The 23,754-nt window shown below is 36.6% G+C and overlaps 1 protein-coding gene across 2 annotated transcripts in view; it reads right to left on the bottom strand.

Moving 5' to 3' along the window:
• Nucleotides 1-23,754, bottom strand: part of AP3B1 (adaptor related protein complex 3 subunit beta 1) — a 148,756-nt gene that overhangs the window by 20,499 nt on the left and 104,503 nt on the right. For both annotated transcript variants that reach the window (XM_018070426.2, XM_018070425.1), the window contains exons 23-24: nucleotides 10,569-10,800; nucleotides 7,382-7,466 (exon numbers count right to left, since the gene is read on the bottom strand). In XM_018070426.2, coding sequence (XP_017925915.1) covers nucleotides 7,382-7,466; nucleotides 10,569-10,800 — 317 coding nt within the window. The remainder of the gene's footprint in view (nucleotides 1-7,381; nucleotides 7,467-10,568; nucleotides 10,801-23,754) is intronic.

Here is a 23,754-nt window from a genome sequence, read left to right on the forward strand (position 1 = left end):
AGTGATTAAGAACTCAATCAGCTTAAGAGCTGATAGAAGGGTCTTTAATCAGCTGCCTCATTAATGTTTTGCTGTTTATATCTACTACTTGGACTACAAGCCTAACACTTCTGGTAATACTTTCATTGGCACTGTTCAACTGATCATTCAGCCAATGTTATGTTTCATATTCAAGCAAGATGTGCACTACATAATTCAGCAGGAAACAGCTGAGTACAGCTGAGTACACTGTCTTGTGTACAATGATTCATATCTTTCATTGACTGGACATGCCACTTGTACATAAACTTGACTTATCAATTATTAGATTGCTTTAAAATGCTTATAATATTTTCACAATAAGAAGGAATAAAAGCATGAGCATAGCTTGGGTTTTATAGGGCTGTAACTGCTCAAGAGGACCACTTGACACCTCTGCTGTTAACAAACATTCCACTTGCCTTTTCTCTAGTGAATAAATAGCTAGTATATATTTTTTGATAAACCATGAACTCTTCATAGCCTACAAACAGAAATTCTGATTGCTTAGTGTTCTTCAAACCACTTCGTTCTTAATTTCACTTTAGTCAGCATCTGGTTTACTTTGTATTACTTTAATTCTAATGTACTTTGTAAATTTCTTCTTCAGCTAGAGAAAACCATTTTTCCTTACAGATTCTCTTTATCAGACATTTCACAGGCTAAATATACAGCTTTTGTTTATTGATCTACATCTCTTTTATTACATCTTTATATATCAGAGAGCTCATAATATCTAATTTAACAAAAGTAATTCATAATTCTATAGAACCACAGATAATTCAGAAAGGTCATTAAGAAATCACCTGGTCCTACCTCCTGCTCAAGCCAGAGCCACCTTAGTTCACATTGCTCAGGGCCTTGTCTATTTGAACTCTGAGTATCTCCAAAGATGGAGATTTCATCGGACATCTAATGGACAAGTTTAATAATAATACTGAATTTTACAGTACAACTACTTAATTTCCTGCAATACCAAGTAAACTAAATTCCAGTGTATTTAACACATTTATTTGTAATTTTAATAATATTATTAGTATAACTGATGCTTAAACAAAAAACTGCAGAGGTGATCTGAAGCTTGAACATTAACATTTAAGAATCTGCTGAACAACTCGTTCAAGCTGCACTGAAACACCTCTCAGGTGGTGTTGCTCTAACTATCCTGGAAGATCAAGCTGAAGAAGCTTACTGGAAAAAAACCAAACCAAAGTTTTTCAGGCCAATGAAATGTAACTGTTTTCAGATTTCAAAAATTAAAGACTGAATTTTCTGACATTATCAAGTGCAACTGGAAAGTTACAGCCTTAGCAGAACAAGAATGCTTAATGAGAAGTCCTCAGAAGGAAGTTCTAAAAGAATCAAACAACTGGGGATGTCCAAGGATAGTACCTTGCCACTAGTTTGCAAAATCTGTTTCATATTTAATTGTGAACTTAGGGGCAAATAATGTTAGACATCATTACTCCTACTTATGCCTTAAAAACTGTTAAACTGTACATATTGTATTTTTAAAAGGCTTACATCACATTCCTGATTCAATTTCAAGGATCATATGAATTTATCTTCTGATGCACCCAATTAAGATGAACAGATGAGAGACAATAATGCTTCCACAGGATCATAGGGAGACTTACTGGCTCCATGATAAATGACACTGCAGGTCTAACATTCAACCCTTAAGAAGATGTGCAGTTTTAAGTTTTCTTTAGATGGCTGCAGTTGGACCAGCTAGCACCTGCCATTTGAAACCAGAGGCTATTCCCTCTCTCATCTCTCCCTTTTCTTTTTTTTAAATAATTGGCTTCAAAGGGTTCCTGGGAAAGAAGTTCTCTGCCACAATGTAAGACTTCAGGACAATGATGGCAAAATCTTCTTTAAAACTAATGAAAATGATATTAACACTTTTGAATGAGGCTTTTTTAAGATTCCACAATAGCAGTGTTTAAAGTCTTAATTTCCAAGGCTTCTAATAAATTATTACTCTAATAGGAGACTGGGGAAGATTCTTCTTGCTCTTTATATTATCCTTTTTTCTTTCACTCCCAGTGGCTGCTTGTCCCAGAATACACTTATCCCAAACCAGCTTAATATTTTTGTCTTATATTCAAAAGATCTCCAAAAATAATCAAAAAAGAATGGAAAAGGAAGAGCAACACAAAGTTGCTAAGTTACTGCAAAACAAAACATGGAATGGAGAAGTCTAAGAGACCTTGCTCATAGTCTTGCTGAGGAAAGTACAGTATCTGGCTTTTATGAGAAAAAAGGTCAAAGCAATAGAACAAATGAGAGCAGTTGTCCATGTCCAGCCTTGTTTTTTCCAGGTCAGTTATCTATCTCAGTATAATTGTTTTCTGGAATAGGGCCAACCGACTACTTTAGAGTAATGAGATAAAGAGAAAAGTACCAGATTTCTTGTCCTACATCTATAAACAACTTGGTGATCTGCTGACAAAGCACTAGGAAAGGAAACAGCAAGAAGCATGTGAAAATGCAAGTGACAGTGTTGTGAAGACAGTAATGCATCTCTAACGTTAGCTTTTAATATATTCCATAACATATTCCACTACATAATTTTAATCAGATGCTTTTGTGCAAGCATCTACACCTGAATGCATGCTTGCACTCAACAGAAATACTGACTGCTAAGCAGCTGATCCTCTTCATTTACTCCACTTTGCAGGTAGGAGTTCTGCTTGACAAGACTCTACAGCAACACAGACTGAAGTAAGTGAATTTCATGTTGCAAAAAATCTCTTCCTTGGAAAAAAAAATTTAGAGCAAAATCTTTTACAATAAGGTAGAACCTGCAGAGAGCAGACTGAACAAGGTTTTCAAATTTCATTCATGGGATTTAGTTCATTTAAGAAAATGCTATATTCTTCTTGCTACACCAACCTCTTCTGGAGTAATCAGCAAAATATTTTCTCTATATAGTCCAACGCAGATGAAGTAATGGACAGCTTCCTTTTCTATCAGCATAACAACAGCAGAAAAGTATGTACATGGTCCTAGCCCTTCTAATGAACTGGAATATATGAAATGCCAATATAAGGTAGCCAGCTTCTGTTTGTAAAAACCTCTGCCACATATCACATTTTTTTTCCATGACCTAATTATTCTGAAAAAGAATGGAAGGCATAGAAGTTGCTGCTTTCATTCCATTTCCCTTTCTTCTTGGGAGCTCTGATTGTACTCTTTGCACTTAAACCCTGAGAAAACTAGCAAAAGAGATGCACGGCATGGACTCTTCCCCTTACACCAAGTGGTTTCAAAAAAAGCTAAACAACACCCTACATATAGTTCAAAAGAACAGGGAAAAGAAGAGAACAGGTTCTCCAGAAACTGTTCTTTCATGGTTTTGGGAACAGCCAAGAGAGTCTGTAAAGAGGGGATGAAAAGGGAAGAAGAGGTAAAGACAAACTTTCTTCTTCAGCTTTCAATGTGGTAAAAAGGAGATCTCCCCTTTACCTTTCTTTATTCATCAGATACCTACAAGAAATTGGAGATTTGCCTACTGGGTTTTACAAATGCAGACGGGAATTCATAATGCTAAATATAAGTACACAAAATAGGATAAGGGTATGTATATGCTGGAACCTTCTTTGTCTCTATAACCTTCCTTGTCTTTTTTCTCAACCAAATTCTGACATGGCAAAGCTCCCAAATCTTTGTTCAGATATCTCAGAAAACTGGTAAGCTGTGAGAAAGACCTGAGAATATCTGAAAAGTAGAAACAAGCAAGACAATAAAGATAGCATATGAGGTAGTGCTAAGGTAGCGATCACTAGGAGCTCAAGGATTCAAGAGAAGACACAATGAGGTGGAAATCTTGAAAATCTGACAAGGGAAAAAAAAGTAATTGCACAGTCAGTGGAGTACTGCAGTTAGTCTGTTGCATCAAGGATACATTCCAACCTTTGCTCAACTGCTCAACTTCCTCAGCTTTGCTCAACTGCTCACCCTTTGCCTACCTGCCTGCCTAAGGCTGAAGTCTGTTTTTGGGATGATGAATATACTAAAATTTAACTAGGATTCAACTAGCAACCTACATTGCAGGTGAGTTAGCTCATAATAAATTGCTTTAAGCTTCTAAGGTGTGTATATCCTGCTTGCAGAATGATAACAAAGTAACCCAAAAAGACAAAGCATCACTCAAAAAAATCTTTTAAGAGACCAAGTTCCTCCATTTACTCCTCTTTAACATTCTGCTTGAGAGGTATTATCATGCAGAACACCAGTGTGGCTGAAACAGTCTGCCTCTGCAAGGAGGTGGCACAAGAAAAATAGCAATGAAGAGATATTCTCCTTACAAGTACATAGCGAGAACATTCTAATACACATTCTAAATAAATGCATTAGGCACAGTTTTCAAGTTAAGAGGTTTCACTTCTTTTTAATTAGATATGTGATCTTGGTAAGTTTTGCTTAACAGAAACAGTATTTGTGAGGGAGGTCTTTCAAAGCTCAGCCCTTCAAACCTCTCTTTAATGCAGTTTCTCCTTCATTGTCCTTGAATCTGTACAACAAATTGAGAAAAAGAACTAAATATTTTATGGCTCTTGTTAGGTTTTTTCTTTATACAGTTTGTATTTATCGAACCAATAGTACCACAGCACATCCCCTAGCAGAAAGGTAGTGTTTGCTATGCAAAACACACAGTCCATGATTGGCATCTAAGACCAATTGATCTACCCATTACCACTACGTCCCTACCCCCACAAGCTTTACTACAAAGCTATTGATTTAAACACTGCCGATCGGTTTCCATTTTCTGATTTTGGGCAGGCCAATTAAGAAAGTGAGTAATTGTGATTACACCACTTCAGGATCAATTACATTTGATGCAAGATAAAGTGCTCCTCTTAGAACAACATAAAGAAAATTGTTATGATCAGGAACACTTTACTGCTGAACATGCTTCTAACAAAAATGCAAAATAACTGACAATGTCTTTCATAAGGGTATGTTAGTAGGAAATACAGGAATATCAACATATTTCACACAGTATTTCAACTATATTTTGACTAACTTCTAGAAGTCATTCCTTCTTTTGGATAAAAGCTTTTTAAGAAATATGACAAGTTAAAAAGGCTGCATCTGAGTTGTCTAAGACATTGCTCCCAAAACATCACACTGCACAATTTCTTCAATGATATTGCAGATGAGTACCATTTTGAACAGCATATGTTTTCAAATAGCAAATTTAACGCAAAGAACATTTTACCTATTATTATACTATTTTCTAAGAACTAGTGACAAAGAAACTAGGCCCTATCAATTAGCAAAGGAACAAAGTAAGCAATTCCTATTCTTAATTTAATTTTAAACTTAGCTTGAGCACTTTGTCATTGGACTCACATTGTCTAAATCATTAAAATGAATACACCACTGAGGTCTGAGGCAAATCTATTTACAGTGATGTTACTCATAGTCTGGTTGGTGTTCAGGAATATTGATCTGTCTTGTTTGTCTAATAGGAAAATAATAAACAATTACTAGGCAATGTTGGAGAAAGTAATCAGTTTTTATATATCACTAATACAGCAGACCTCCCAAAACATAAAGGTGATGATCTGCATAAAATCAATGTGTTATGCTACATTGCTTATCCTCATCACTGCTAAGATTCTTAAATAAACGGTGTAAGTTTGAAATCAAACCATTGGTATACTGAAAATATGCACTTGAAAGAAAAATATTTGCTCTATTTAAAAAAGAATGTTTCTGCTTGATAAACTGAGAATATTCTCTTTTAAAAAACTCAAATATATTTAGGAAAAGAGAGCCTATCATTTTGAAGCAATTTTGAAATTGCACTCTGCAGAAGGGAACTTCCTTCCCAAACAAACCTAGCATCAGGCAACAGTTCAAAGCTGTTTCCAAATTCCAGCAAATAGTATACAGACCAGCTATGACAACATGATGCACATAAACTACATGCTGCAGACATCTTGCTGGAGGTACAAATAGGTGTAAAATGACTATGTAGGAGTATCCGTTGTACTGGGAAAGGTTTGACAAATGGAAAGAAAAAATTCAACAGCAAAACCTTCTTGCCCCTAGAACAAGCAATTTTATTTTAGCAGTACTTTTGGAGTCACTAGGGTACATCTCTATGATTAATATTTTCACGCTGTCTTTAATAACCTGTAAATTACACAGGCTGTCCTTAGTAGCAGTACACTAAAATTGTTACAGTACTTAAGACAGGGGTAGAGAACTTTCTCAAAGGGTTTCCCTTAAACTGGATTGCAGAAATGTGAATGTCTCTTCAATATATTTTTTTTTGTACAGAACATTGAAAACAGTGATTCTTGCAACAAAACATGTAAAACCCCCATTATTTCAGAATGTGTAAAAAAAAAAAAAGACGTGCAGATCTACATACTGCTGTTGCACAGTTTCAAAGACTACATAAAAGTGAACAGCTCTAAAAGAAGGTTTCCCCCTTCCATTCTTTCCCAGTGTTTGGACATCGCTACTATAAATTTACCCTGCTTTCAAATGCTAGTTTATAACAGAATTCTCACTGGGTGAACAGGTTCCCTGTTATCCTAGAATGCAGAAGGAACTCATACAAAGGAGGACCTTGAACATGCCAATAAAAAGCACAAAAAATGTAAATCAAGAATGTAAGACAAAATCTAGCTAGCAAGTTACTTGTTTTCATTCTCTCACTATTTATTTAAAAGAATCTACAGCATGAGGAATAAACTCTTTAGGCCAGCAAGTTTTGGGGTTGGTTTCATGCAGTCATGTTACATAGATCACAAACAGCCATAATAAGCACTTAAGGTAGTAAAATTGCTCACACTAAGTGCTTTTATGACTTGCAATTTCTTACAAGGCAGAACACACACAAAACACTATAGGAGAATAGTCAGACCTGACTGCTCCTTTCAAGAGGGTGTTAATAAGAAGAATCCCAAGAAGAGCAGAACAAAAAAAATAAAGCTGAAAAACAGAGAAATAATTCTAAATCAAAAGAGGACTTAATGTTTCTGCTTAGTATCATTTACACCAAGGGGAAAACTATGCCTACCAAACACAATGTATCAAAGAGTTTTTGAGTGTAAACACATGACTTCAAACCTAGATCTGGGCTTACTATCAAATCTGTGTTTTGAGAAGCAAGTGCTAAAAAAAATTTGAAGGCTGAAGAAAACATTTCTTCTAATAGTAAAACTAAACACTAATCATGTATTATTTCTCTAAGAACATGCTGGGTATACATCATGCTATGAGTTTTGTTTAATTCTCTAAATATTTAATGAACAGCATGACTGCTATTGGCAAGTAAACTTCCAATAAACACTACTTTTGCCTTCCAAGAGCCAAAAATTACCCTCCCCTAACTCACCATAACTGGAAACTGGCTGTCTGAGTAGAATCACAGAAGTCAATACCCATTGTAACGGTAGTGGATCCTCCAGGCTCAAGGCACTCTAAATGAAGAGATTTGTAACAGGTAAAGTATCCGTGCAAGGCAACAGAAGATCCCCGATGCAAACAGTCAAACTTCATATAATTAAAAACCTATGTTAACAAGCCCCAAAAAGCTCCATAAGAAAAGAATCAACAGCTGTAGTTTTATTTCAAGTAAGTGTCACCAGCTGTAGTTTTATTTCAAGTAAGTGTCACCAAAATGTCACACTTAGACATTTAAGGGTCTTGGATCCCCCCTCCCACACAGTTAGTGCACATGAAATGTTGCCATTTCAATCTTACAGCTCTATCAACAAAATAAGGATTTGTATTAGATAACTGAAGAAAATATTTTATAGAAAAAAACATATTGAAGTTAAATCCTTCTACTTGTGTACAGATCCAGCACTGAGGTTTCGTTTTCAATAACACTAGTTTGCACATTTAGTTAGTAAATAGCAAAACACAACAACTACTATTAAAATTTACATTAATACACATAGTAGTGGAAAATTAGCTGAACTTAAACTATTTCATAATTACTGTGGTTTACTTATGTCTCAATATTCCAATTGCATTAGTTGGAAGGGAGAAGAAAGATTATAAACACAAAATGGAAGATCATTTTGTGCTATACAAGCAGTATATATATATATGTGTGTGTGTGTGTCACAGACACTCTTGACAGTTAAGATATCAAGAGATATTATCATTCTCAGCTTCTTGACTAAATCACTACACTATTTCCTTAATGTTGTAAAGACAAAGCTTTCTTTAAAGGCTTTTTCTTTTAAGCTTTAAGTAGAAGTATTAAAAACAAGCACCAAAGCAAAGTTGGACTTCTCAAGATTACAACAAAGAAAAGCTAAAAGCACAGTTAAAAGAGAGGAATTCAAATACAAAGAATTGGACAGGCAGAAAAATGTCCAATTTCCAGACTATTCATAACGTATCTGATGCTTTTCAGGAACTGAAAAGTCGGCAACTGCTCCATGACAAAAGGAAACAAAATTTAACAATATCAAGTTTGGAAAAATACGGAAACATGGAGTTGATGCAGTTAGGCAGTGTCTAAACTAATGCTAGGGAATGAGTGAAAAACAAAGTATTCCACGGACTCTGTGTAAAGCATTGAAAGATTACAGGCTCCAGCTCAAATTCAGAATAAACTTTACCAAAGTCTTTGAGCTTAAAGTTTTCAAACGGGGTTGCAAAGGCAATTAGTCAACAAGAAAATGTGCAGGGGGACTTGAGTGAAATAATTTGGACCATTTCTACTGGAAAAATCAGGACAATTGCTAACAGTAATTGCAGTAAGTGAGGCAAAACTAGCTTTATACTCCAGTAGGAATACCTGTCTACACTGACACTTCTCTTAGTTCTGCTGGGCAAATTATAGGATGTGTTTTCCAAATGCTGGAAACAGAATAAGAACAGGGTATATGAACTCTGTTCTAGATAAAGTGACAAAGAATACCAAAAATTTGCATTTTAGCAAGAAAAGTAACATTTTTGAAGGAACTACAGATAATGTATAGCTAATTTTCTGCAGAAGAAATCAAACATTTCACAGGACAGATAGCACAATGTCCTTCTTGGAGAAATAAATACTTTAAAGGGTAGGATTGTTTTGTGGAGCTCAAGAAATCTTAAGTGGACAATTTATTAATTCTACTTTTTTTTTCCTCCATGGTTTTTACGTGAGACATGTGAATGCTACTTTTAATTGACTGTTACTGTGGGTACAGTACCTCCTGATCCAATCTACAGTGTTACTAGATTTCTACTTGTAAGCCTTTGTGCTTTATTTCTTTAAATGTTTTAAAAGGAGGGATATACAATAAAGCTGATGGTCAAAACTAACTTGAATTCAGAAATCTGAGCAGGACTTCTTATCTTGAGGAATTAATATAAAAAACAAAATTATTATTATTATTAATTAGTATTAAAACAAAGATTAATACAGTTCCTAAACATAACTGTCTTGATAAAGCATATCATTACCAAAATGGAAACAGTTCCATAATTTTAACTCCAAAATAAACTGTAGCATTGGACAATTTGGTGTAAATCTGTATAACCTTTGCAATGTTAAAAAAATAAGTATTTTAATAGCATAGAGACATTTAATACCAACAGTCTTAACTACTTAAAACAAAGAATATTCTATACTTCACTATTGTGCTTTAAAAACATGTTCCTGTATCCTTCTAATGTGATACAGATTCACATAATAATGTAGCTCATTGAAGGAGAAGAAATGTGTCTAAAGAAATAGAAGCTTGTGTCAAAAAGGAGCATGTCTGTCCTTCCCATTTGTATTATGAAATAGACATTTTTGTTCCTTCTGACTACACCAGTGTCCTAAAAAAAAGAAAGCAGGTTGCATGCACAGATGCTACTCTTGAATAAAAGTTGCTATGATTTGTGTTCTTTCTCAGGTTTTATACTCCTTTCCACTAACAGAAATTTAGCAAAAAACCCTTGTAATCAGATAGAAAGTGAAACAACTTAGGTTTGGGCTGACTGCAGCATTGCTTTCTATCCAGTCTAGGCAGACACACTTTGTGGAAGTATGGTAGATATAAGGTAAACTAAAACATACACTCCCTCTCTACTGCCAAGGGAAAAAATGACAATGCTCCGAGCCACCAAAATACACATTGCATCTACAAATTTACTTAAAGTTTGGTAAGAAACAATTGTGAATATATAAATCCTCATTCTTAACAATATCCCATAACAGACATTCTAGACTAAGGCTGTCAGAAAATCAACGTTTGTTGGTATACAGAAAAATTTTATTGTATCAGCTGGAAGAGTTGTAACATAATTGATATTTGAACAAGCAGGTAAGCTTTCAGGCATGGAAGTTCTGATCTAAGGAATTATTTTCAAAGTCAAATACAAGGGAAGCTGAATTAAATTTTTGTTAAAATCAGACTATCTAGGAAAAGATAGTTGCATGAATGTGTGTATGTATACCTACATACACACGTATACATACACACACACACACACACACACATATATATATATGAGTATACGTTTGGCTATGCAAAAACACTTTCCTCTATTTGAAATGTTAAGAGTCTGTATTTTTAAAGATAGGATATGATTACCTATTGGATTAAACTCATGCATCCTCATGCCTGGAGGTAATTTCTTCCCCTCAATGTGAATATTGTCTATCTTCTGATCGGTTGTATTTGTTACTGTCACTTGCACAGGTACCATATGATCACAAAAAAGTCCTGGCTGTCTTGAGAAGTGATAATGAGCTGCTAATCCTTTTCCACTCATTCGATGAAGCAGTTCATATGTTTTTGTTGGCACAGAGACTTGAGAAGTGACCTGTTAAGTACAAAACAACAGTTGGCAAATGTAAGTGAAGAACAAATAAAATAACAATTAAATACAGCACTTTTCACTCAGCTAGAACACCTGCTTTCAAGTTAGAATTTTAGTGAACCAGAAACATATAAGGACATATTCAAATGCATAAAAAAATTGCAGTAATAGATATCAGATAACAGAGCCTATCATTTCTGGTGCTGAGAAAAAGCAGCTTCAACTTCGTTGTTATCTGTCTCACTTTCCACTATAGCATCTTTTCATTTTTTAACTCTACAGTTATCTATTAAATTATCAGGTTTTTTAGGAGTTACAGTCAGAATAGTTACGTTTTTTCCAGCAAGAAACATTCTATGCATCAGAACTACAGGGTGACCCCAAGCCCACTGTGTAATGTGAAAGTGTAATGAGAAATTGTCTTTGTCTTCTACTTCTGTTGTTAAAAATCACAAAAAAAAAGTTGCCTAATAATTACACTGGTGAAAAAGTAAAAATACAGTTGTAAAGAGCAGAAGGATGCTGCCACTTTTTAAGCAGTCCTGCCGCTAAAAGCAGTAAAAGAAATCCCAAGGATGTTTGGGTCCATTCTATCCTGCAGAAATAGCATGAAAAAAGATATTCAGTGTGCAAACATTCCCAGATACTACTGATAAGGAGATCTGTAATCATGAGCTCAAAAGTACAACACTAAGGCATATGCAGAAATCTGCATAAAAGTGAATCTGAATTCTTCAAACAAGTTCTAAGGAAAGGTTGGGGAATTACATGAAACAAACACCAAACAAACAGAACAGAGGTTAAAAAAAGCCAAATGCTCAGCACAAAAATCCCATTTGTCTGGTCAATGCTCTATGAGCTACTGAACTTTACAGTAGATCTGTTAGATACACCTGTTTATGTTTCCACTGATGAGTGTCCCTCTTCTTTTGTCCTACCCACAACCCTGAATGAGTAATTAGGCGAAAGAGACAACTGCAGATAGCAGGCTGTTCAAGACTCCAAGCAGCTAAGCAAGGAGAACAAGCTTTTATCTTGCCTTCTCTACAAAGCACTTGCAGGGCTGCTACATTTTCCTGACTGACACATTTAACACTGAGGGCCTGGTCTAAAGGCTTAGTGAATACTTTCAGAAATAGAAGAATAATAGGAGATGAAGTAAGAGCTGAGATTTAAACCCATAAATTATTACAGAAATGGTAGGGCATCTGGAAAACTTTTGGTTGCAAACTATCCTGTTGAAAAACTTGGAAGTTAGCAAGTACATAACAAAACTTGATCTTCATCTCTGAGCACCAGTTTCTGAACTGGAAAGCCAGGCTAATAATATCCATCACCTCAAATGAGTATCTGTGAAGGTCAACTAATAAATGCTTAACAGTGTGAGCACTACACTGATGAAAGCTGAAGAAAACTACATGAGGAACTGAGTGAGTGTGTTTTCTCAGGTGGCTTTGGGAAGTGCATTAAGTTTCACACATATCATACTGAATGAAAAATAAATCATGAAGGAAAAAAGGCAGAAAGGATTCTCATCCCCTTAAAACTCAACCACTATGTGACTGTAACTAGAACAATGCATGCAGGATGTGACCACACAAACACCTCTGTAAAACCTTCCACATCAGATTTCACTTTCAACTTTTTATGTAGTTGTTTCTTTCTTTAAAATATAAAAACTCCAGTATGAGTTTTTTAAGAAACAAATGAATTATCTACCAGTAGTCTTAAGTATGAAGACTAAGGGCAGTTTCAAAACACCTCTGAACTGAGGAAACTCCACACCACCAAACTTCGAATATGTACAATTTGCTAATACTTTTAAAATAAATTGTTGAAGTTCAGTCATTTTCCTCACCTTAAAAAGATAATATAATGTTCTCAGGGACAACATTTTTAACTTTCCCATACGATCAGAAGAAAATACAGTTGTTTACAATAGAACACATACTATAAATTTCTGTACTTATTCAAATAATAGTAGCAATACCACTTAAAGAATATAGGCACCACATTTTTAAATTGAGTCAATTTTTTCAGTCCAATTCCTGATATCTGACAAGTATGGAAATATCTAATACTTTTGTCCAAGAACACAGTTCAGTGAAATGTTACAAAATCCACAACAACCTGGTATCTTTTTATTCCAAAGCCATTTCACATGCATAAATATATGCTAACATTAGGGTTACTTTAAATTATATTTATAAAATAGTAACCTGTTTGACATCACATGACCAGATTTACAGCCAATGTAAAATGTATGAAAAGGTACAATTTGTATGGACCTTCACAGTTACTCAAAATTCAAAACCTCTTTGAATACAAGACCCAAACTTTCACAGATTAATACTCTGCTTAGTTTTCTAGAAATAATTGACAAGGTCAAACTCTCAAAAAACAACTCTGTTGTCCAGAAATAAGGAATGAAGTACTTTGAATAATAAATATCTTATTGGTACACAGAAAGAGACAATAAGAGTAAGAAGTTATTAAGCAGTCAAATCAGCACATTACTTAAACCATTGTTCAAATAATGAACAAAACTGAACTTTTAAGATGTAATTTAAGTCTTATTTTTAAGTTTAAGCTTAGTCTTTAACTTTTATTATTCATTTGAATGGGACCTGAATAATGCAAAATTATTTCATGAAATGGTTCACCCATTTTACATTAACAAACTTAGGGCACACGTTTAATTCATGTTAACACAAGTATTTTGAAGTAGACTAGCTTCTCTGTGCTAATTTACAGTTGGTTTTATTAGTACTATTTATTAATAGGAATGGAAACATAAAAAGTCAGTAGTCCAGTCAAGTCCAGTCAGAAGTCCAACATGTAGATACATAGAATCATATACTCATTAAGGTTAGAAAATATCTCCAAAATCAAGGTCCTACTGTTAATCCAGCATTGCCATCTTCCCCACTAAACCATGCTCCCAGATGTCACATTTACAGGCCTTCTGAAGACTTCCATGAATGGTGATTTCACCAATTCCCTGGACAGCCTATTCTAATGCTTGATAATTCTTTTAGTGAAGAGATTTTTCCTAGTACCAAACCTAAACCTCCCCTGGAGCAACTTGAGGCCACTTCCTCTTGTCCTATCACTTACCTGGGAGAAGATAATGAACACCACCTGGTTAAAATCTTCTTTCAGGTAGTTGTAGAGAGCAGTAAGGTCGCCCTCGACCTTCCTTTTCTCCAGGATAAACACCACCAGCTCCCTCAGCCATTCCTCATAGGACTTACTCATCAGCTCTGTTGCCCTTCTCTGAACACACTCCAGCACCTCAATGTCCCTCTTGTACTGAGGGGCCCACAGCTGGATACAGGACTGAGGTGTGATCTCACCAGTGCTGAGTACAGAGGGACAATCACTGCCCTGGTCCTGCTGGTCACACTATTTCTGACACAAACCAGGATTCCACTGGTGGCCTTCTTGGCCACCTGAGCACCCTGCTGGCTCATGTTCAGCTGCTGTTAAACAGCACCTCCAGGTCCTTCTCCTCTAGGCAGTTTTCCAGCCACTCTTGCCTCAGCCTGCAGCACTGCCTGGGGTTGTTGTGACCCAAGGGCAGGACCCAGCACTTGGCCTTGTTGAATCTCATACCACTGGGCTCAGCCTTTTGGACCTTCACCTTTCACCAACTTGTGCTGGCTGGGCCTGACCCCCCAACATGTCCTTCATATGCCATGTAATGACATTCAGGATGAGATGTTCCAAAATGCATATACAAACAGAAAAATCCTTCACTGTACTTAAATTCTAACACTCATTCAAGTTTTACTGAATCCTCCCTGTGATTTTTAGAGATTTTAATCTATGCCCCCTTCAGTGTTACTTCTCGTTTCAGTCACAATTTCACTCCTGAGCCCATTCACTTCTATTTTCAGTATTATACTACACATAGCAACAGAAACACAAAGGACAGTCAGAATACTGACATGATTCTTTCTTCCTATAGAACATTAATTTTCACTTGCATTTAACATGGCAGTACTGGAAATAAATAAAATATATGAATGTTGAAGAAATTTAATTCTGGAAAATGAGAGTTCTCAAACCTTCAACTTGGTAGCAAGGGTTTTGAGCTGACAAAGGCTGATGTGACTGCAATGTGGTGTATTTAACAGTTGCATCGGTCTAGTAAACAGAGTTTTTTAATTCTAAAATTTTTGATGTATCGAGTTGTGATAATTAAGAGAATCCCACAGGGCACATACCTGTAATCACTGTGGGGCTAAAATAATACTACGCAGACTTAACAGAACAAGATGCATCTACTAACCAGGAGATAATCTCCTACAAATCTTACAGAGCATATGTTTAAATTATAGAAGTAGTTTGTGTACCTTTGGATGGTTTATGAAAATAACCAATCAATTCTGTAGACACAACATTATTTCTAAAGGAAATCTATGTGACTCATGATGCCTGCAGAAACACAGAGACAAACCACACATATTTTATCAGTTTATTACAGTAAGCAAATAAGCGTGGAATGAGAGTGCACATAACTGTCTACTTAACGCTTACTGAAACATTTATAAGAGCTGTTATCTCCCTAATAACAGACAGACAGTGTGCAATTTTAGAGAGGAGAAAAGCTTCATATTTTTTAACACTTCACTAAAAAGTAACTGAAGAGTGTAAAATGAAAAATACTCTGTGCAGTTAGCTGGTAATGGACCATATTATCAACTCAAGTTAGATTTATAGGATACAAACTAGTCACTAATAGTTATTTTATGACACAGTGTGTCTGCTTTTTTGGGTGAAGATTATTAAGATTAAACTTGCAAAACTTTTTTTTATACAGCTGTTTAGAAAGGCAGTAAAAATAAATTAAAATACTGACTGCCCTCCCACCCCGTTCTGACTGAAAGCCAAGTGTAGGGACTCCACAGTGATATTATATGGCAACGCTATCGTGGTACTAGTCAGACTGGCCACCACTAGAATTGCACATGTTGAAAGGCGATCCATCACCCTAAAAGAAACAGCAAGTATTTTTAAACTAGTTCTTATATAAGAACAAGTACAACGTTACAATTGTGCCTTAAAAGTTCCCCACTCATTAATCATGTAAAGGGAAAAGTCTAAGATCACTGACAGTAGTTCTGGCTTTCTTTATCACAACAGAGCTGACTAGTTACAAACCACTGAATCCTCTCGGAATGAATATGCTTCTTTTTGCCAGTTCAGTAAGTCCTTATTAATTAATTTTACATTGATACAAAAAATATTTTCCATAATTATTTAAAATTAAAAGCATTACAGGGTTTATTAAACCTAGTACAGAAAACAGAGGAAGACACGCTTCCTGTACAAAGTACTGTAGAATCATCAGAGAATCACAGAAGGGTTTGGGTTGGGACTTTAAAGAAGCATTGTTATTATTATTAAGCAAAAAATTATGTCTGCTTTCTTTTGTATTTGTTCCTTAGCTTAATAATGCTGCAATAATAAACACAGATCATTATGAGTCATAAATGTATATATTTTTGGATGAAAAATATATTATTGAAAAAAAATATTTGCTTCCAAGAATGATGACAATTTTAATTCTACTTGCTCTAATTTACATTCTGTTAAAGCTGTGGACTAAATCATTTTATCTAAGTAACCCTTCTACTGCCCTCCTACTGGCACTATCCCTGACATAATCCAAGAATTACCTACTGAGCTGTGAGAGCTATATGCTCTCTCACACTCACGGTAAGGCTATGCTCCAGTAACTCTGCAACAGTTAAGGGGAGAAGGGCTATCACGTAGTTCAGCCACATTTACATGATCTTTCAACTGAAGCTATGAGAGCAACTTAAATATAATTTTATAGTATTAGGAGGAAGATGGAAAACCAGGAAAACAAAGAAAAGTCAACTACTGGCAAGAAACAGTATATTCATGATATTTTAATTACCAGTTACATATTACTTACAGTCATAATACAGCTCTTACAAAAATAATTAATAATTCATAAAAAGATATAACAAAACCCAAACAAATAACGTCAACATCCTAGTCTGCATTATTTCAGGAGACTGTTGGAAATCCCAACATTACAGCATACTTAAGTCATGCTAATACGGACTGCCAAAGTAATGACAGAATCCCTCTGGCAGAGGGCAGGGAAACCAAACAAGCAAGCAAGCTAGCTCCTATTTTCCGCAATCTGAGAAAAGCAACAGGATACCATCATTCAGTTTGGGCTAATTTATCTAGACACACAGACACTCAAGGCTATCATGTCAAATTCTGGAAAACACTTTCCACCAAAGGTGCATTTAACAGCTCTACATCTTCTAAAAGCCATGTCTGCTGAGAAGCCCTTCAATTTCTAATACATCCTAACTCCCTTCTTTTTGCATTGCCACCAACTTTTAGGCTCTAAACTTCCCTAAATAATTAATATGTCAATGAGGCTAATTGAAAATTACCATATTAATGATCATATCTTTAAACCATTAGTGTTTTCAGACAATTTCAGACATTATAAAGTGAGTTCCAAAAATTTTTACTCTAAGTTGTTAGATTAATACTTCTGATAATAAAAACTTGCAGGGAAAATAAAACAAACAAAACCCCCCCACCACCACCAAAACCCACAAACTACAAAATCCCAGAAAACCAAAACCAAAGCCACCCAAATAACTTGCACTGATTTTTAAATGAGATGAATCTCAAACAAATGATCACTATCAACAAAAGCCTCCCTCTGTAAGGTTGCCAAAATTAATTCTTTCCTATGCCTTTTTTTTTTTTACTCTAATATTTATACGGTCTCAAATTATCCCTTCACGAAGAATCATACGTTCAAGGTAATCACAGAATTATAGAATCACAGAATGGTTCGGGTTGGAGGAGACCTTACAGATCATCTAGTTCCAACCACCCCTGCTGTGGAAAGGGACACCTTCTACTAGAAAAGGTTGCTCAGAGCTCCAACCCACAGGTCAGTGTCCTTCCTGTTCTGGGGACCCCAGAGCTGGATGCAGTGCTCCAGGTGGGATCTCACCAGAGCAGAGCAGAGGGAATCCCCTCCCTTGACCTGCTGCCCACACTGCTTTTGATGCAGCCCAGGATACAATTGGCTTTCTGGGCTGTGAGTGCACATTGCTGGGTCATGTCCAGCCTCTCATCCACCAGCACCCCCAAGTCCTTCTCAGTGGGGCTGCTCTCCACCCGTTCATCCCCCAGCTTGGATTGATACCAAGACTGCTCTGACCCAGGTGCAGCTCCTTGCACTTGGTCTTACTAAACCTCCTAAGATTTCCATGATCCCTCTCCCAGAGCTTGTCCAGGTCCCAGTGGATGGCATCCTGTCCTTCGGGTGTGTCAGCTGCACCACTCAGCTTGGTGCATCCTCAAATTTGCTGAGGGTGCATTTGATCCCTCTATGTCGTTCATGAGGATATTAAATAACACTGGTCCCCGTAGGGACCCCTGAGGGACACCACTTGTCACTGATGCCCGTTGGGACTCTGAGCCATTGGCCACTACCCTCTGGATGTGACCAACCACTTTCTTATCCATCTAACAGTCCACTCATCAAATCCATCTCTCCAATTTAGAGAGAAGGATGTTGTGGGGGACTGTGTCAAAGGCTTTACAGAAGTCCAGACAAATGACATCTTCGCTTGTCTCCTGATGTCGTCATTCCATCCTAGAAGGCCACCAGGTTGGTCAGGCAGGACTTGCCCTTGGTGAAGCTGTGCTGGCTGTCTCATATCACCTCCCTGTCCTTCATGTGCCCTAGCACAGCTTCCAGGAGGATCTGTTGCATGATCTTCCCAGGCACAGAGGTGAGGCTGACAGGGTGGTAGTTTCCAGGGTCCTCCTTTCTACCCTTTTTAAAGATGGGTATGATGTTTCCCTTTTTCCAGTCACCTGGGACTTCCCCTGGCTGCCATGACATTTCAAATATCAAGGAGAGTGGTTTGGCAACTACATCGGCCAATTCCCTCAGGGATGCATCTCATTGGGTCCTATAGACTTATGGGCCTTCCAGTTCCTCAAGTAGTTATGAACCTGATCTTCTCTTACAGTGGGAGAGACTTTGCTCCCCCTGTCCTCATCCTCCTGACCGTCCACTGCAGCAGTGTGGGAAGAGAGGTCGCCATTGCAGATTGAGGCAAAAAGTTGGTGAGTAGCTCAGTCTCTCATCTGCTGTTACCCGTTCACCCGTCTTATTTATCAAGTGGGTACACCTTCTTTGACCTCCATTTTCTGATTAACATACCTGTAGAAGCCCTTCCTGTTATTTGTTGTGTTCCCTGCCAGGTTTACTTCCAGGTTTGCCTTGGCCTTCCTCACCCTCCCCTACACAGTCATACTTCATCTCTATACTCTTTGCAGGTCACCTGTCCCTGCCTCCACTATCCGAGTATTTGCTTCTTTCCCTTTAGTTAGACCAGCAGGTCCCTACGCAGCCATGCAGGTGTGCTGTCTTCCTTGCCTTATTTTTTGCTCCTGGGGATTGCTATCTCTTATGCTCTATGGAAGACTTCCTCAAAGATCTTCCAGCTCTGTTCCACTTCCTCATCCCTGAGGGCAGTCTCTTGGTGGCTGCCATGACTATCTCTCTGAAGAGCTGGAATTTTGCTTTCCTAAAGTTCAGGGTACTAACTTTACTTCTTGTCTGACCCTATCCCTCAGGACCACGAACTCCACCAATGCATGATCTCTGCAACCCATCTGGCCTCCAGTCTTGATGTCCTCAGCTAGCTCACCTGTGTTGGTGACCAGAAGACCAAGTAATGCATCCCCTCTGGTAAGGCTGTCTGTTACCTGGGCCGGGAAGTTATCCTCCACGAATTCCAGGAGCATTCTGGATTGCCTACAGCTCACCGTGCTATTTTCCCAGCAGATATCAGGGTGGTTGAAGTCCTCCAGCACAAGAGTCTGTGAGCATGATGCCTCCTGTAGCAGGAGCAGGAAGGCTCCATCAACAGGTTCCCCTTGATAAGGTGGCCTGTAGTAGACAAGAGCCACAAGGTTCCTTTTTCTGCCTCAGTCTCCAATTCTTACCCACACCTTTTTGACCTGCTCATAGGTATAATCTGTGAATCTAGAGATGTTCAGTAATCCTAAATTATCCCTAAATTATCCCTTTTCTAATATTTTTATATACCTTAGATTTTTCTATGGTTCTTTTAAAACAGAATCAACTAGACAGAATTGCAGTTACTCTGTATCACTAAAAAGTATTGCTCTTCAAAAATAAGAATGCCTATATGATATAAAGGAACCAGGATTAGACCTTAACCTGGAGTTCACAAACAGCACAAAACTGTATCAGTCCCATCCCAGACTAATCAAGCACTTTTAAAACTGACAGCGCACTTGTTTTGTATTTTAAGTGTAACTGGGGGTCAGAGAGACAGCTTGCATTTCACATGTATAATAGAGCTTAAAGCTTTGTATTACAACAACACATGCTTTTGTTTGAAATTTCGCACCTTTGCCTTTTCCTTCTGCTGAGCATAACAAATCACATGAATAATCCAATGAAAATATTAGTAAAATCTTTTAAAAAGACACACAAGAAAGGAGCTCAGTAGCAACAAAATGAGAATATTCTCATGATTAAGTCACAGTTATTACATAAGCATGAAGGAAAGGGCTAAAGTCAGTGACATAATTATGGGACACAAAGCTTGGTATAAATTCAGAAGTACACATTCTTCCCCAAAGGGTACCCTGGGCGACTATGAAAACGACTTAAACAGATACTAAGGAAAAATTTTCTTTTGATGACACTAGCAGAAAATTCCTACACTTCAGGTCTCAAACTGGTGAAATTCATATTTGTGCACGGGAAACCTTAAGATTTACTATCATTTTGTCCTATGTATGCTTCTAAGAGGAAAAAAGCAGATGGTCTGGTGGCTGATGCATATGTGAGACTTTCATCAAGCAGCATGATTAGGCATTTCAAGGAAAAGGCATTCTTCCAATACAAAACAAGTAATTTACTTCAATTTAGTGATTCAATCCTTCCACTGACCACCTAACTGGAAAGACTGAGGACTGCACTTGGGGACATGGTTTAGTGGTGGACTTGGCAGTGTTAGGTTTGCAGCTGGACTCAATGATCTTTTTCAACCTCAATGATTCTTTGATTCTATGATTACCTGAAGTAGTTTAGCAGTTAGAAAAACAGAGTAAGGTGTCAGCCTCACCTTGCATCCTAATTATGAATTTGAAATGGTGAACATTGCTAAGAGGAATTAATATAGATTTTGGCATTGAGTCTACATGACTTTAAAGAAGTTCCTACAAATGGTTTCTAATATATTATTTTGATTTTTGGCAAACAGCCAGTACTCTAGAGACCTCTGAAGTGAAAACATACTGAACCCTACTGGCTATAACATATAATTTTATAGTTAGGATTATACTATAACAACTCCTGCATATTGGTTTCTTCCAACAGAAGTGCCTAGTTCAAATTTTTCCCCAGAAAAAGACATCATGTGTCAGGGTAAGTGTATAATATAAGTTGAAACACTTCTATGCAGTATTCCCTACAAGGTAAAACAAACTCAGCCTATAATACACCATATTTGAAATCTAGTAGAGATATTTATGAATGTCAAAATGTAAATTACATGAATGTCAAAATGTAAATTACATCTTTGCCATCTTCATAACTATATTTGAATCTTGTTCACTATACTGTTGTTGAGGAATGCAACAGGTTATTTTGGCTTCTATCGGGATGATCTTAAAGTACTTTGCTTTTATCTATCAGGATGATCTTTGCCCACCTGCAAGGACAAAAGCCTGAAATAAGCACTGCACTGCACACAAACATCTGCATCAGCTCTTCCTCAATGCAGGAGAAGACTCTCTGCATGTACAAGAATACCTCTTTTAAACATGATATTGACATGCCAAATTTCCCCAAGCTTTATTTAATTGTAGACATAATATGTGTACAATTGTGTACAATATGTATAATATGAACAAATCCATATTCCCTAGGTTGCAAGAATTACAGCTGACCTGAGACCATGCTAACATAGAGTTTTTCTGTGTTTTGTTTTCCTTAAGCTTCATTTTTCATCCTTAAAAAGAAAAAAAATAATCTGCTACAGTTAATAGTCTGTTAAGCAAAGAGGTTTATTTATAACCAGTTACCTTCAGTTTCTTTGTTTAAATTCAAAAGCACACTTCTAATTTTTGACTCAGAAACAAAATTTGTGGTGTCAAATTACATACTTAGCCTTAACAAGGACACTTTCTTTAACAGTCTTAAGAAGAAACACCACTCAATCCCACCCACACACTACTCAGAGTAACGTAAGCAACGATATGCACAGCATACCACAAGCAAAAAACTCACCCTACGGATACGTCTAATACAGGCTGTACTGTACAGACACAGATCTTGAATGTATGCACGCTGCTTTACACAGAAGCTGTGACCGTAGTTAAGGCCCTCAGTTGATGACTGAGGGAAAATTAGGTGGGTAACCTTTTCTCATCTGCTTTCCAAATTATCTTGGTATTACTAACATAGAGCATTACTGCTATACTACTAAGTTCACCACAGATTGTCAGCCTACTGGGCACAAATGCAGCAGCAGGAAGACTGTGACAATGTTCATTTATTAAAACTTAGTCCATTTTAAAGCAACACTTAATACACAAATGTATGTCAAATACTTGAAATTTATGATTTATATAGAAAGTAACAGTAGTTAAAATATATGATTTGTGTAGTAAGCATATATTCTAATGCTCCTGGAGTTACAAAGGTCCATCAGTGTAAACAGTAGAATGATTTTCATACATTTCTTCATAAAAACATTCCAAACTAATAATAGTAAAAAATTGTACACAAACCTTCTTTTACATCAATGAATTCCTAAATTCCATTATACAATTAAAAGTTCTATTTTACAGTTCTTACAAACGTTTCTTTCCACCATTCTTCTGGCATCTTCAAATCAAGAACATAGATGCTAGGGACTACAAATGCCAAGTGACACTATATGCAGCCCTATAAAGATGGAAATATTTCTTAATCCAAGTGAACAGAAGTTAAAAATGAAAACTTTTATCAACTGCACTGAAATCAGTATTAATTCAGGAATATTCTAGAACTGCTTTTTCAGTCTTAATATGTCAAAGTGCTGTTCACCATGCCATTGAGAAAAAAGCATGCAAAAATAAGGTGAGAAAGTCTGGACTAAAGTGAGCTTTTAAAAAAACTCATCTCTCTGATCATACAGTATTTAATTACAGCACTGTTCAACAAACTTTTAAAGAAGTCTTCTGCCTCTTCAATATCTTCAGCAGTCCATGGCACAAAAGAACTGAAAAAATTTTCATATTATTCTGATTTGAGAAAGCAATGGTACATCACTTATCAACCTTTTAAAAACAACGTTAACACAGGTTTGGAGGCAGGTCATGGAGATACCCCCTTCCTGCAACTGTTAGCAAGAACTTTTAGAGAACATTAAAATGCATCTGCATTGACACAAATTAAAAGATTCCAAGTCACCTTATTTTAACAACCGCAATGCCTTTGCATTTCACTTACTTTGCACTGTTAGACTACAAGTCATGTGGCAACACTCTGCTAGTCCACGACAGGAAAGAAATGGCCTACCAGCAGTAACGTCTCTCTACTAGTTGAGTTAGTCGCATGCTTAGCTTTTACTTTCAATGAGTAAATATTTTCCCAAACAAGTTTTATTCTTATCAGTTTGGGACAAAAATCTCAACATTATAATTTGAATAGCAGGTCTTTCATTACATGTGGTGATGCCTCTTCAAGTAAAAATGATAGGATGCATCAACCAAAATACTTTTTCAAGTAGTCAAGCTAAAAAAAAACCCTCAAAATTTAATAAATCAAGATATTGTTAGTTAAAAAGCTTTCACTTGTATTTCTATCTATATTGAACAAGTAGAACTTAATTCCAAGGCCTATGG

This window comes from Manacus vitellinus, unplaced genomic scaffold (genome assembly GCF_001715985.3).
Source record: "Manacus vitellinus isolate BGI_N305 unplaced genomic scaffold, ASM171598v3 scaffold_18_pilon, whole genome shotgun sequence".
Classification (NCBI taxonomy): Eukaryota; Metazoa; Chordata; class Aves; order Passeriformes; family Pipridae; genus Manacus; species Manacus vitellinus.